This window comes from Marmota monax, unplaced genomic scaffold (genome assembly GCF_021218885.2).
Source record: "Marmota monax isolate L192 unplaced genomic scaffold, Marmota_monax_Labrador192_F-V1.1 WCK01_AAM20220418_F8-fsc00368, whole genome shotgun sequence".
Taxonomy (NCBI): Eukaryota; Metazoa; Chordata; class Mammalia; order Rodentia; family Sciuridae; genus Marmota; species Marmota monax.
The window spans coordinates 450911-465290 of NW_026695118.1; the positions used below are offsets into that span (position 1 = coordinate 450911).

Genomic DNA, 14380 nt, shown 5'->3' on the forward strand with positions numbered 1-14380 from the left:
CTTGCTGTTTATTCTCTGCACAGTCACAGTTGGAACCCTCCACTGTGAGCCAGGAGGGCAGGAGCCTGTGCTGCTGGCTGCTGCATCCCCAGAGAAGACAAGACTGTCCTTTAGTACTTGCTGAGTGGACAGCGAACGCGCCAAGCCTCTGCACAGCTTCCCACAGGGGTCTCCGCTCTGCTCAGCCCCACACCTGGGCTTCTGCCCAGCAGGGACTCAACCAGACCTCTCTGGGGCCAACCCCACCTGTGCTGCTAGGGCCAGCAGGAGCCCAGCCCCCACTGCATCTCCTCATGGCTCACCTGAGCACCTCTGGCATCACTCGTCCTTCAGGGCCTGCTGCACATGTGGGGCAGTGGGAGCCACCCAGCAGAGGCCAGCAGTCTGCTACTGGCACAACTGGAACTCACTTTCCATCACACCACTCTTCCATTCTCCACACCATTTCCAAAGACAGGGAAGGACGCATGTCTGCAGGACAAGCCCTGACAGGGATGGGATGCGAGACCCAGGATCAAGGCAGTAAAATGTGGGCAGCCCTTTGCCACACAGTGACAGCTGAGCACCATTTCAGGACTCACCATGTCAGCTCTCTGTTTCTGGCCTCCCAGTTCCTCCAGAGCCTGCGTCAACTGAGCCTGCAAAATAAGACCAAGACGGTCAGAGGCTATGTGTGAGCACTCCCTCCCAGGGCTGCAGCAAGGACCCTCCCCCACCTTCACTGCAGCCTCCTCTCCCTGCTGGGCCAGCAGGGCTGGGAGTTGGGCAGCTGGCAGCAGACCAGGTCAGCCAGGGTTGATTGCCCCTGCAGACAGGACAGGATCCCTGTTTGATGAAGGTAACCGAGTGAATAGTCTGGTAACATGACACCCAAAATCTGTCCCAAACCCTGCTGCTGGGTTATGTGTGGAGACAGGAGACACTTGGCATGGGGTGCTCAGTGCCCTTAGTTGATGGAGGAAACCATCCACCTCCCTCTGGCACATGCACATTCTAGAGGAACTGAATGATGTGGCTGTGCTGATAGGCTACATGCCACACAAACCTAAAACTCCACATAGCCTGTTCTGAGTGGGCCATGGAAAGGCCAAGCAAAGAAGCAGGGAGTTCTTGACCAGATGAGCCAAGGGTGGCTATACTGGGCCTGAGCTGTACTCCTCCTGACCAAGAGCCTATGAGCACCAAGGCACCATGTCTGCCATAGCCGTGGGGCTGACATCACCAGCTCCAACTCCAGCCAAGACCAGCATCCCTGAGGCTGCCTGGAACCTGCTGAAGCAATCTAGCAATGAGAAGCTGTCTATGGGAGACCCAGCAGCAGCTCCTGAGGCCACCTGGGAAGAAGCACAGACCAATCCCAGAGTGGCAGCGCAGGGACCCAGCCCTATGGGCATGGTTGGCCTCCAGAGACACACGTGGCCTGTTCACTGGCCATGTCCTCAGGTCAGGGTAAGATCACATAGTGAGAATAGATCACAGCCCCCACAGGCACTATGCAGGCTGCCTCTAGTGGACAGGAAGCAACACATGGAGAAAGGGAGGATGCCGGCAAGGGAACATTCCCTGCCCTAAGGCGAACAGCATGAGCTCCATCTCTAAAGCCACCACAAAATGAGTTGACCACATACAACTATGTCAAGAAAGAATATGGTCATCTTCACAGAGCCAGGGAGAAAGCCCACCCCAGAAAGGCAGACTCCTTGTGCCGGAAGCTCTGCGAGAGGCTAGAGGAACCATCCCTTCAACTTGACTCCTGGGCAGCCACCTTCAGGAGGTAGCACCAACTGGACCTCCTCCTCGAGAGGCACCTGCAGACAGGGAGGGCAGCCGAGCACCTATGGAGGCTCCCAGCACGGCGACTCCTGACTGCTGTTAGCCACCTCTTCACAATCCTGGCAAAGAAGGAAAACTGAAACCTAGAAGCCAAATCCCACCACAAGCCTGATCAGTGGTCAGTGACCAGGGCAGGGGAGCTGGGGGCCAAAGTCCCGGGGCCTGTTCTCGGTGCACAACTCTTCCACTCTGCCCAGAGGAGGAGGCTGCTGTTTCTTGGGCAAGGGAAGCATAGCAGATGCTGACACCCCCACCACACTCCAAACACCTACAAAGCAATACAAAAACATAAGCTATTCGACAAAAAAGCGGGCAAGATGCACACTTCCCAGAACAGGAAACATACGACGGCATGCACAGGAAGGCAATTAACATGGGCAGTAATGAGGAAAATGCAAATCAGGACCAATAAGAAGACACAAAAACTGCAAAATTCAGAACTCCTAGTTACAATACTAGAAGTGGAAAGGACATAAGTCAATGGAGTCTTATCTATGTGGACACGGGGAAGGAAAACTACTGGGAAAGCAATCTGGTATTTTCTTAAAGTTTAAATCTGCATAACCTATAAGTCAGTAATTCCACCCAAATATATATTCAAAGAAACTATTACACATGCTTTGACAATCCTACCTCTGTCCACTGGCCACTGAAAGATGGAGAGCAGCAGCTGCCTTTTCTGACTACAGTGCCCGCATCTGAGAGACAAACAGGACACCACTGGGACTTCACCAGTGCCTGCTCGAGCACCAGCATCAGCAGGCACCCAGAAAGCTCCCCCAAATCAACAGACATGTCCCATCGATTCCTACCAACTCCAGACAGAGCTGTGCCTTGGTAGGACAGTCAACCAGAACCAGACATCTGTGAATGTGCCATGTACATATGTGATGAGCACTGGGCGATATGTCACATCTTGTGGCTCAGTCAAGCACTTCTGGCAAAGAGGCCTCCTGAGCATGTGGCCTGGGCAAGCAGCAGGGTGAAAGGCACCTACTGGGGGGAAGAAAACCTGGGCCCAACCGGGCCCTGTCTGCTCCACATTGGAGGCTCTGTCAGTCACCTTGTCCGCATCTGGATAGTGACTAGATCCTTCCCAAGGTCCTGAACCTTGTTCACCTGAGGCCAAGCAACAGATTCAAGACCATCACCCTAACAGCCCTGTAGGGTCTGTGCAATAAGGACCCTCTCACCTTAGACAGACATATAGCAGCAGTCACCAGGAAAGGACAGACAGGGGAGGCTCTTCTCCCCAAGCTCATGTGCAGCACCTCTAGCAAAGGCTGTTCCTGATGCAGTGGGGGGTCAGCAGAGACAGTGGGAGCTGGGCTCAGCTCCACACTATCTCCTCCATGCTCTTAGGGGCATCAGTGTGGCTTCTTCTTGCTGCCTCTGCAATGACCTCAGGAAACGAAGCCGGCCACACAGTCCATCTGCTGCTGCCTTCTCCTTAAAACTTCCTGCTAGGACCAGGCTGCCTTCTAAGCAGAAAAACCCCACTAAGGTATCTTGCCCACCAGCTGTTCCCTGAATGCCACAGCTGATCTGCACATCTGAGCCAGTGGCCTGGTGTTGATGGCCTTCGGTTATGTTCATTCCACTCAAGCTGAGAAAGCTTCTGCTCTGCCCAAGATGTCACCACCATGAAGAAAGCTAGACCTGACCTTAAGGCTGCAACTGACAGGGAGGCTGAGGACCCAGAGTGGGGTGCTGGAATCCCCACGGCAGCCCCTGTTTAGTCTCTGGAGAGGTGGAAAGCTATCTCAGAGACAACTGACAGGGCAGGTCTCAGTATGCAGGGGTTGTCTCCAGGGACCATGTGGCAAAGGTGGCACATTGCTAGTACAGCATCCACTGCAGGAACACACATGGGCAGCTGGGCCCTGGATGGGGTGCTGCATGTGCTCGGACACGAGCCCTAGACACACGCATCATTTGTGACACGTGGATGCTGTGCCAGGGCTATTTTTATCCTGAAGTGTGAAGTGGCTCCTGATGATCTCGCACCCCTGGCAGCGCGCAGCAGGCCCAGGACGTGGCAAGAAAACCTGCAGGAGGATGCAAGCTGGGACAGGACACCTCAAAGCCCTGATGGGGGCTGGCAATAGCTTCTGCCCAATCACAAGATGGCCGGCTGGGAGGACCCTGAGAGCAGAGTAAGCCCCACGTAGAGGCTGTAGCCCATGCAGGCAGATCTCCCCAAGGTCACAGTTAACACGGGAGGGGCTTGATGAAACTCAAGCCACAGGCCGCCCACTTTCCTGGTCTAGCTGACACAGACGTGTGACAAAATGTGACAAGCTAGCCATCCTGAGAGATCTTTCTAGGCCATAGAATCAGGTCTCGTTTGAGGCTGAGTGCCTTCTCTGCAAGGCAGTGGCCTTGGGGTATGGCTATGGATGCAGAAGTACTCTTGCCTATGGATGGCAGCTAGAAGACAGTTAGCTTCCACTGGCTGCAGAGCGAGCTGACTCCCAAGCAGGCAGCTCCATGGCCAGGTGCATGGTCTGCAGAGCCTGGTTAGGATACAGGCTGCCAGTCTGGAAACTTAGTGGGCAGGAGTGGGCTTTGCTGAGGTGGAAGACATGAACCCTGCCCCAGAATGCCCTAGCACATTCAGCTCAGTGTTAACGATTCTGCAGGGCACTGGGTTGCAGGTGTGCGCCTGGGTTGGCTCCCCAGCATTACCAGGAATTTGTTAGAAGCACAGGGTCACAGGCCCAAGTCCTCATGCTCTGAGTCAGAGGGAGGGTCTAGTGTTCTGACCAGCCCTGTAGGGATGTTGATGTAAGCCCAAGTCTGAGAATTGCTGCTGGGGGGACTGAATTTAAAGCCACACAACCAGAGTTCAAATTCTGATGTTTCTTCCTGTCAACAATGTCATTCTCAACCAATGGTGATTTCCACAAATTCTGATGAGCTCAGCTGTCAGAATCTTATTGTTCCATCTATAAGATGGGCATACCATCCCTATCTCATGGGGTTGTTTTTAGAATTAAAAAGAATGTATGTGAGAACTTGGCTAAGGCACAGCAGGTGTCCTTGCTGAGAGGCGGTGTGGAGAATCACCCTCCACCAGTGGGAAGGAAGGAAGACTTCCTTTTCCCACGAGGCTCACCTCCTGGCACATGCCTCTGTCCCAGCCGGCGCTGGAGCCTTCCACTACGTGCTGAGGACCAGCGCTTTCAACCTGTCCCCAAGTTCCTAGTTGTGCTCAAACACAGAGACGGCTCTCAGCCTGGAGATCAGGTGTTTTTTTCCTTGGCTCGCCCTCTTACCGTTTCAAGGTTTCCCATCATGCTTCGTCCCTGCTTTTCACAGTGTGATCTTCTCTAGCTCTTCACACAGCAGAGCCGTAAATAAACACACTCAGGAGAAAAGAAAGTCCTTTGCGAGGGCAGTGCCATCTGAGCCCCACAGAAGTAATGGGGAGGAAAGGAAGAGAGGGAATGGTCTGATTTTCCTAAGCTGGAAGTCAGAAATTATTCCAGATCCGCTGCAATCTGAAATTGGAATATTTCCACACAACACGCCTCAGCCAGCAGCACTGTAATCTGTTTTAATTAAATAAACTGGAAACGCAGATCAGGCCGATGAGTGGAATGAAGGTGCCACAAACTTATATTTATAGTTCTATCGACAGAGGAATCATGACATCTGCTACCAACTTCTGCAGCTGTTTTATAAATGGAATAAATAAAACCCATGCAGAACAGCACCAACCTCACCAGAGATGGGCTACTGGGATTCTCCCTGCTCGACATTTCCAGTTTGTTTTACTGAAATGTTTTTGCCCACATTAGAGCAGACGGAGGAAGCTAAGTGGGGCGATGCGAGCACTGAGAGGAGGGGAAGTGAATTCCCCGTGGCTGCCAGGCTTGGAGCCTGCACTTGCCCATCTGCGAACATGAGCCCTGTGCCCTCGAGCACTCACACAGGCCCCAAGGGCACACTGGTGGGCACAAGCCAACAAAGAGCCTGCTGACCCCAAATTAAAGCAAACAGGAGCCTGGGGTGAAGGATGGGGTGGGACGAGAAGGACAGAGCAGAGCAATCAGACAGACATGAGAGCTAAAAGAAGGGAGGACGGGAAGCCTAGAGACAAAAGAAGAAATGAGTGGGCCGGGGCGGAGGCAGAGAGTGGGGGGAAGCAGCAGCCCCACTCCCATGAGGGCCTCTGAACCCCACCATCCAGTGGCACTCTTCCACCTGATGCCCAGAGCCCACCTCTCAGACCAAGATACTGGCGGGTACACACATCTGTTTCTTGACTGCGGATCTGGATGCCCAATCAGATCCCTGCAGCTGTAGGGAGTGTCCCCATGGGCACCTCAGCCACCCTCTGGCTCTTTAGGACAACTGAGCACCACGAGGGATGTAAAGCCTCATTTGCAAGCTGCCCTGCCCCCCAGAAGAAGCTTGAATCTCAGTCACTAGTGAAGTTTGCCCATTTGAGAGGCCCTGAGGGCCCTCTGGGTTCCATAAGGTCACATGATCTCACTGTGCGACAGTACAGGACCCTCAACCAACAAGTTCGTAACAGGCAGCTTGGAACAACTTTTAAAGTGCTCCAGGCATGGGTGGTTTCCAGAGCTTAGAATATGTGAAATTTTGCTATTCAATAAACAATTGAAAAACTCACCCACCAAAGACTTCAAGGGCACCAGCCCTGCCACCTGCAACCAAGACCAGTGTCCAGTTGCTCTGGACTGCCAGGTGAGGTTGAGCTGGCCTCTTAGGACTTCAGCCCAGCAGTGCAACCTGAGCAGGGGATTCAAGTAGCACAAACACCTGCCCCACTGTCCCGCCCTACACTCTGTCCCTAGGGCCAGAACTGATGGTGGGTTCAGCACTCAGACCTGGGACAGGGACTGGGGTGTGTCCGATGTGTAGCCCCCAGGGCAAGGCAGCATAGGGATGGCAAGGATCAGAAAGTTCTGCTTAGGTGGCCTCAAATGTGACAAGCTCCACCCCTATCCCACATGGATGGCAAGAAGTTAAAGGAGATTATGCAGGCCACAGTGTGGCACCCACAGGACACTCAGTAAGTGACAGGCAATGTCCATCATCTTCATTAACAGGACTAGCACAAAGGAGACAGCAGACCTCAGCAAATGGGCTCATGGTCCAGGGATGACCTGCCCAGAGTCCCATTCCCTAGAAAGAACCAGGCTGGAGATGGGAAGGTTCTGACTGTGGATCCCCTACTGGGCTGGGCATTGGATCTACGGGCCAGAGTGTGGGTGGGCTGACAGCAGGTCACAGGAAAGAGCAACCTATAACCCCACAGCTGGCTTATTCCTGGCCCCAGGCTGGTCCTTGCCAATCCAGGATTCTACTCAGTTTCCCTGGCAATGGGGCCCCGGAAGTTCTGCCACAGCAGCCTCAGCACTAAGAATAGTCAACTGGTGGCTCAGAAGTCAGAGCCCTGTGGGGAGAGACCACAACCCACAGCCTCATCTGGAGTGGGCAGGGGTTGCTATGGCCACTGGGCAGTTCCATAGGATATGGGAGCCATGAGACCGGAAGCTTCCCACCTTGGGTGGACTCAGCTATTACAGTTTGCACCAGCCACAGATACCTTCTAGGTTCTCCATTTCTCCTGTGTGGGAAGCAAGCAATCGTCCTCGCCATGGCTGGAGGGAGGACCCAGGTCAGACCTCTGCCCCACAGCCCTCCTCGCCAGGCCCATGCAACCACCAGACCTCACAAGACATCAAGGCCTTTTCATAGCAAGTGGAAGCTAGAGATGTGGACCCCACCCTGAGTCTTGTGACTGGCACCCCGTCCCTGAGGCTAGCCTTAACTGTGGGGGCATGGCCACTTCAGGCAGCGCCCAGCCAAACTCTCACTGGACTCCACACCTCCCACCAGGCTCTGCCTCTTCTTTGTCAATGTGCTTATTGGTGCCCATTGTCGTGGCCGTGTTCTCCTGAAGTCTAACCTGTGCCATGCCTGTGAGGAGGACCAAGCATAGGGTACCCCTGGGCAACTGCCTGGGCCCAGGGACTTCCTCAAAAGCTCCTGTGGCCAGCCAGTGGCCCCTAACTAGCCTCTCACTGAGGGCTGCCCTGCAGTGGGAACAGGAGGATGCGGGCCTGCCAGGGCAACACTGCCTTCCCAGGGCAAAGGGCTGGTGCTAAAGGCTGGAACATGGGGTGGGGGACAGAGAACATCTAAGAGGCCCTTCCCCTGAGGGCACTATGGACCTGAAGCTGCCTGGGGAACCACACCTAAAGCCAAGATCAGAAGTACCCCTACTGACCTGGTTCTTGCTTCCAGGCAGCAAGGCCTCCATCCCCGGGGAGCCGCTGGACAGTGCAGGAGCCTGTGTTTGCCCTGCTTTCCCCAGTTCTTCTCTACAGCACCACGCTTCCACATAAAAATGAACCACCCTTAACAAACTATAGGAGAAATAGCCACCACCTGTGTGCTTCCCTGTGTGGGGGTACTTCTGTGATGTTACCCAGGGCTGGGAGAAAGTCTTCCAGTTCCACTGGCCCTTGCTCAGTCAGCATCCCCAATCTAGACAGCCAATCTATCCTCCACAGGATAAGGCCGTGTCCCCGCCCTCACCTCACTGTGAGTGAAAGCAGATCTCTTGGGAAAGTTAGGGAGTTCTCAAACCTCACACCCCATTTGGTCCTAAACTACCTGAGAGCAACCGCTCTGCATGAGGAACTGCAGCCAGGATGGAACTGTTGGGTGCCTCTTAGGAGCAGTGCTATGCCAGACAGAGACCTCCTCTAGCCTCACTGGGACCCTAGGACCCCATACCCACCTCCCATAGAATAGAGTCCAGATGACTCCTCCGTCCAGTTTCCCAAGTCTCCCCAGAGGAGCTTCACCCTCCACAAGCACAGGCTCTGGGCGCCTCACTCCCTCTGCCTAGCAGCAGACCTCGACCTGCTGTACCCTCACTGAACAGGGAACTCCACAGCACCTGACTCAGCACAGCCACAGAGGTCTGGTCCATGGGCGAAGGACCCAATGGGGAGGAAAGATGAAAAGTGGGGGCAGGGGAGAGGCAGCCTTCTCCCCAGCAAGGTTTCCAGACAGGCTGGGAAAGACACAGGGGGTGTTCCTGGTTGAGCAGGAGAATAAAAACAATGTGGAGGAGAAACCCTCCCTGGGGCTCCTCCACAGCAGACCCAGCTGAGGGCTCTCAAACCTGCCCCAGGCCCAGAAGCAAGCCACAGGGCTGCAGCTGCTGCCACCTGGTGGTGGCAGGAAGCCCACAGTTTCCCACCTCTGTGGATCTAGGTGCATGGACAAGACTCACAGGGGCATCCAGTATGTCCCCCCAGCTCACACTCAATCCAACCACTATTGCATTCCCAAGGGCTGGGGATGCCACTGCCCATGCTTTTCTCCCCCTGCCAGGCAGCAGCATGCCCCCTCAGGGACAGTTCTACAAAAGAAGGCTGCCATCTACCACGTGGAACCCTGAGGGAGATGAGGTGCCAGGCCAGAATATTTGGCCACCTCAAACAGCAGAGTAGGTGGCATGTCCACTGACTCTAGGCAGCAGGTGGTAACTGGTGGACCTGGAAGGAGGGCAAGGAGGTCCAGAGCACTGTATGTGGGTCTCTACCCCAACACAGCCATGGGCTGCTGCAGCCCAGGTCCAGAGCAGCAAGGCTAGCGAGAGGTCAGATCACTTCTGGAGGGCCCAAGGGACTGTGTGCAAAAGGAAACAGCCATGACAGAGACCCCAGGTAAGGAGCGGGGAGCAGCTCCTCAGACCCCACCCTGCACCTGGACTGGCCCCTTGAACCCCACAGTATTGGAAGGCACAGCTGGTGTCAAAGTGCACTCCAGCTGGGCCTCTGATCTCTCTGTCTGGCAAATCCCCCATAACTTCAGGAGACACACGAGAAGCGGGCAACCTGCCCTTTTATGTCCCACAATAGAAGGTGAGAAGGGTCTCCTGACACACACCCATGAGCCAGGCGATGGCTGAGATCCACCAAGCTGCCCCAGGTAGTACAGTGAGCACATCTGGTCAGTGAGTGCCGATATCGCACCCTGGGTCACGACACAGAACTCGAACACATGGCACCGGCTGTGCTCAAATGCTGGGCTCATAATGACCTGTGCAGGGCATGTGGCCAACACAGATGGGGATTTCTCAATGTGAGAAATGCTAGGGATGATGGAAGATGTCGAGCCGTCCCTGCATATCTCTCTTCATTAGCATTTCATATGGAGCCAAATGGGTGGTAACAGGGTGGCTATTAATGCACTCATATCCATGATGGCTTCACTGTGTGCAGCCAAGGATGGAGGGCCCGCTCCTGGGCACAGACACTGAAGCAGCAGAATGAGCTCCCAACCAATGGGGTTTGGAGGTCAGTCCAGATCCAGAGGTCTCCCTCACTTGTGGTTCACTCTGCTTTAGAGTGCCAGTGAGGGCTGACCCCAGGCAGAGACATAGTGCAGGCCCCCAGGGTGCCTGCAGGGACCTCGGCATAAGCGAGAGGCTGAAAGGATGTGAGGGCAGCCCAGTCTGCAGCCTCCTGCTGTGGAGCAGGGACCCTGGGACCCCATACCCACCTCCCATAGGATAGAGTCCAGATGACTCCTCTGGCCAGTTTCCCAAGTCTCCCCAGAGGAGCTCCACCCTCCACAAGCACAGCTCTGGGCGCCTCATTGCCACCTGCCACACCCAGAGCCCTAGTCTTGGCACTCCCCGCACTTCCTCACATACTGGGTGACCTGCCAACCACCTTCCCCCATCTCCCTGGACGTGCCAGCCTCCAGGGCAATCAAGGTGGTCCAAGATAATTCCCTCATACGAACCTTGTTCTCCCAACACAGCACCCCTAACCTGTTAAACAGGTGAAGCTTGTTTATTAGACATCTCCCTCATCTGGCAGCTGAGCTCCAAAGGGGCAGGAACTCTGCTGAATGTTCCCCTATACGGAACTAGGCCCAGTGGGAAGCAATTGTGATCACACAGGAATCCTGGCTCTCCCCTCTAGACCCTGGCCATCTGTCCAGCTGGGACATCAGAGGTGATCTCCAAACACTGGCTAAATGAGAAACATAGACAGCACCCTGCATGGTGTGATGAGCCACACCAACACCTCTCATCTGCATCACCATCACACTGTGGATCCAGGCCCATCATGGTGACAGTGAGCACCGAGACCAAAGGACACCACAGAAGCCTATGGGATTGGCAGTGCAGTGGTGCAGAGCAAGTGCTGTGGCTGCACTCTAGGTCTGGCACTGTCCCATAGCAGCTCAGTATCCTGTGCACACCCCCAGGCCTCTCTTGGCCTTGGCTTCCTCCTCAGGAAAATCAGGGTAACAACAGCACCTGCTTCTGGAGATGGAAATAAAGTGCAGAGCCGGCTGGCAATGCTGGCCAACTTGGTTGTGGAGGTTTTCCTACCTAAGAGGAGGCGTTGCCCATGCCCACAAGAGCTATGCTGCTCCTGCCAGGGAGTGGAGCAAACCCCTCCTCAGCTCTGCTGGGGAAACACCGGCATTTGTACCTCAGGGTGGGATGGTTTGCTGGGAAGCTGTGACGAGGCACGCAATGTTGCATTCTCAGGCCCATTAGGCAGATCCCAGCTCAGAGCAGATACAGGCTGTCCAGGGAAGAGAGGCCATGCAAGGCTCTGACCAGCCCAGGTACCCATCAGCAGAAAGCCTCAGGAGCCTTGAGTCATGCTAAGACAGATCTGCCCTCCATCCATTTTCCTCTAGAAGAGGACATGGGGCATCAAAGAGGGCCCACAAGGTGATGTAGGTGGCAGCAGGAGAAAGAAGAAAGAGGCCACAGACTGAAGCTGCCCTCTACCCAGAGGACCCTTTAGCATCCCAGAACAGAGACCTGGAGGGAAATCACACAAGGAGAAACCGCTGACCCAGGGATATGGGAAACACAGATCCAAGCCCACACTCTAGGCCTCAGGGGCCCCCAGAGGGAACTCTACTCAGCAAAGGCCACCCCTCAAACTGACATCCTACAATTCCTGCCATCTGGACAGGACTATCTAGGATCCCTCCAACTACCTCATGCCATGAAGAGAATTAAAGCAGACCATGTATGCAATATAACCATCCATGACCACACCCTCCCCCATAGTCCCTGGTCCAGGGAGGGTGACCATCTGGGGACATGGGCCCTTTACCCACCCATGGCTCAGACTTACCTCCATCTCCGTACTGTGGGCATGCACCTTCTGCACCATGTCTTCAGCCTCCCGCACGCGCCGTGTCAGCTGGGGTGAGTACTCAGCCTGGGTCATCTCACTGTCATAGGACCCCAGGATGGCACGCATGCCATCCCGCTCCTGTGGGCATAGAGGACAGTTGGTCAGCAGAACATGGAGACAGGAGCCTGGGGAGCTCCCTTATGCAGCACCTCAAAGAGTTCAAGAATTCAGTTTCACGCTTACCTGCCAACAGTGCCCACCTCCAGAGCTCCTGTCCCAGAGGCCCCGGTGCTCAGAACTCCCAGACCTTTCACCACCTAGGCCAGCAATCCCAACAGCATGTCCTAGTCTCAGTGCTTACTCTCCCTGTGTCAGGCTGAATACCCACTTGCTTTGACTTCTCACCAGATCTCAGACAGTAACACTCAGAGCAAGGACATCAGCCAGCATTCTGGTGGGTGAGGAGGCACCCATCCGAGTAGGGACACTTGGCAACCTATTGGGATAAGAAACACTCTGCTCTGCCCAACTACCCTAACTCTAAACACAAGGCCAGGATCCATCAGCAAATGACTCCTCATGGATGCTTGAGGCCACCAGAGTGTCACTGGGCCACCAGCCATGCCAAGCAACCTGCCTCCTCTCTTGACACAAGATAGCAATCACAAGAAGCAGTGACCCAAGTTTCCTGAGACAACAGACTGATCACACAGCCAGGAGTCTCACTGCTTACCTACACCCTGCCAGAGTGGGAGTCAGGAAGTCAGGAACCCTGGGAGAAATGGGTGGCTCTTCCCCTGCCAAGACTGAGACTGATTCCTTCCTGAGACTGGAAAGATCCATCACACATGCCTGAATGAAAAAGTCTTGCTAAGCCAGCAGGGGGGCCTGCAGAGACAGAGGATGCCGCCTGGTGGGGAGCTGAACTGCTAAGGAAGGCCATGCCTCACAGGAAGCTGCCTCCTCCTCCTCCTTTGACTGAGGCTGTCAGATGTGAACCTAAGGCCACAGGGCCACGGGGTTCTCCCGGCTTCAGATACGCGATTCCTAGGTGGAGAAGGTCCATCCAACAGATCCAGGACCAGGCAGGGGCTCCTCCCATCTGTCCTGCTGACCCCCTACACTCAGTGGACTACATAACTGGGGATAGGGGAGCCCTTGTTCAGAAGCCCAGGTGTGTCAGCGTACAGCTTCTCTGACCACCTGTGCATGCAAACACCCTGGGGGTCTTGCAGAAGGTAGACTCAGATTCCACAGGGCAGGCAGGTCTGGCTGCAATGCCATCTTGCACTGCAGAGACCCTACTAGTGTGCTCAGTGACCCCCCTTTTTGGCTCCGCCCACTTCTAGGGCCAGTGATGAGGATTCTGGAGCAACACAGGCCACAAAGAGGGAATGGCTTCTGGGAGACCCTGGTTCAAACCCCAGCTCTGCCCTCAAGTCTCAGATCCTTCCCAGTAAGATGGAGACATGAAGGACAGCTATGTACCTCAATACTGTTGTGAACAAAGTGTCCAGAGAACTGCCCTATAAATGCTTGGTGCTCATGAAAGGATAGAAGTGTATCAATGTTGGTGAACACTAGCAGTTAAGAAGTGAGGAAGCAGGTTTACACACTTACTGGCACATGCCCCTACCCAACACATGAATCCAGGGAAAGGAGCAGAGGCCAAGGTCAGACTAGCCCCTCATCACCTCCCTCTGTGCCCTGGCCAGCAGCTCCCTCCCTCCCACCCAGCCCTGGCTCAAAGGGCAATTCATGGCCCTGATGGAGACCTGCTCTCTCAGACCTCCAGGGGAACAAGACCTCCACACAGAAACAGGTCTACATGACCGCCAAGGTCCCCATGCAGGTAGCATTCTCTCAGTGTGTACTTCCACAGGCTGCTGCCCAACCATGTCCCCAGGAGAGGCCAGGCCCATGGCTCAGCCACCTCCAGCAGGAACACAGGCCCCTCCTTTGTGAGAAAGACAGGCAGCATGTTGGGGTGTAGGAAACCCTGCCTTCTCCTTCCTGAGATGATGGGCCCTCAGAGCCTTGGGCTGCAGTGTCTAGGCACTCTGCATTCACTGGCAAGGGACACAGTTGTCACACCAGTGTGGAGTCTGTAATTAGTTGATGACAAAAAATTCAATAAGTGAGAAATTAAAGTTACAAATCCAACTGGAACTGGTCACATATCCGGGGAAAATTTGTTTCCACGGGAAGGTTTATGGAGTGTCATAATTTTATTGAAATCCTATATCTTCCCATTGACTTTTATCGTCTCAAGCTGGTTACCCGAGTTATCATTACCAGAGTGTGGATGCCGCGCGAGGCTGGGGCGGGGGATCTCCTTTCATAAACAAGCTACAATTGTCTCCTTTATTGACCAATAA

The 14380-nt window shown here is 54.6% G+C and overlaps 1 protein-coding gene across 7 annotated transcripts in view; it reads right to left on the reverse strand.

Annotated features, from left to right (window-relative positions):
• Mad1l1 (mitotic arrest deficient 1 like 1) overlaps positions 1-14380 on the reverse strand; it is a 351813-nt gene that overhangs the window by 153859 nt on the left and 183574 nt on the right. For all 7 annotated transcript variants that reach the window (XM_046428170.2, XM_046428172.2, XM_046428171.2 and 4 more), the window contains 2 exons: positions 12000-12140; positions 582-638 (listed from right to left, as the gene is read on the reverse strand). In XM_046428170.2, coding sequence (XP_046284126.1) covers positions 582-638; positions 12000-12140 — 198 coding nt within the window. The remainder of the gene's footprint in view (positions 1-581; positions 639-11999; positions 12141-14380) is intronic.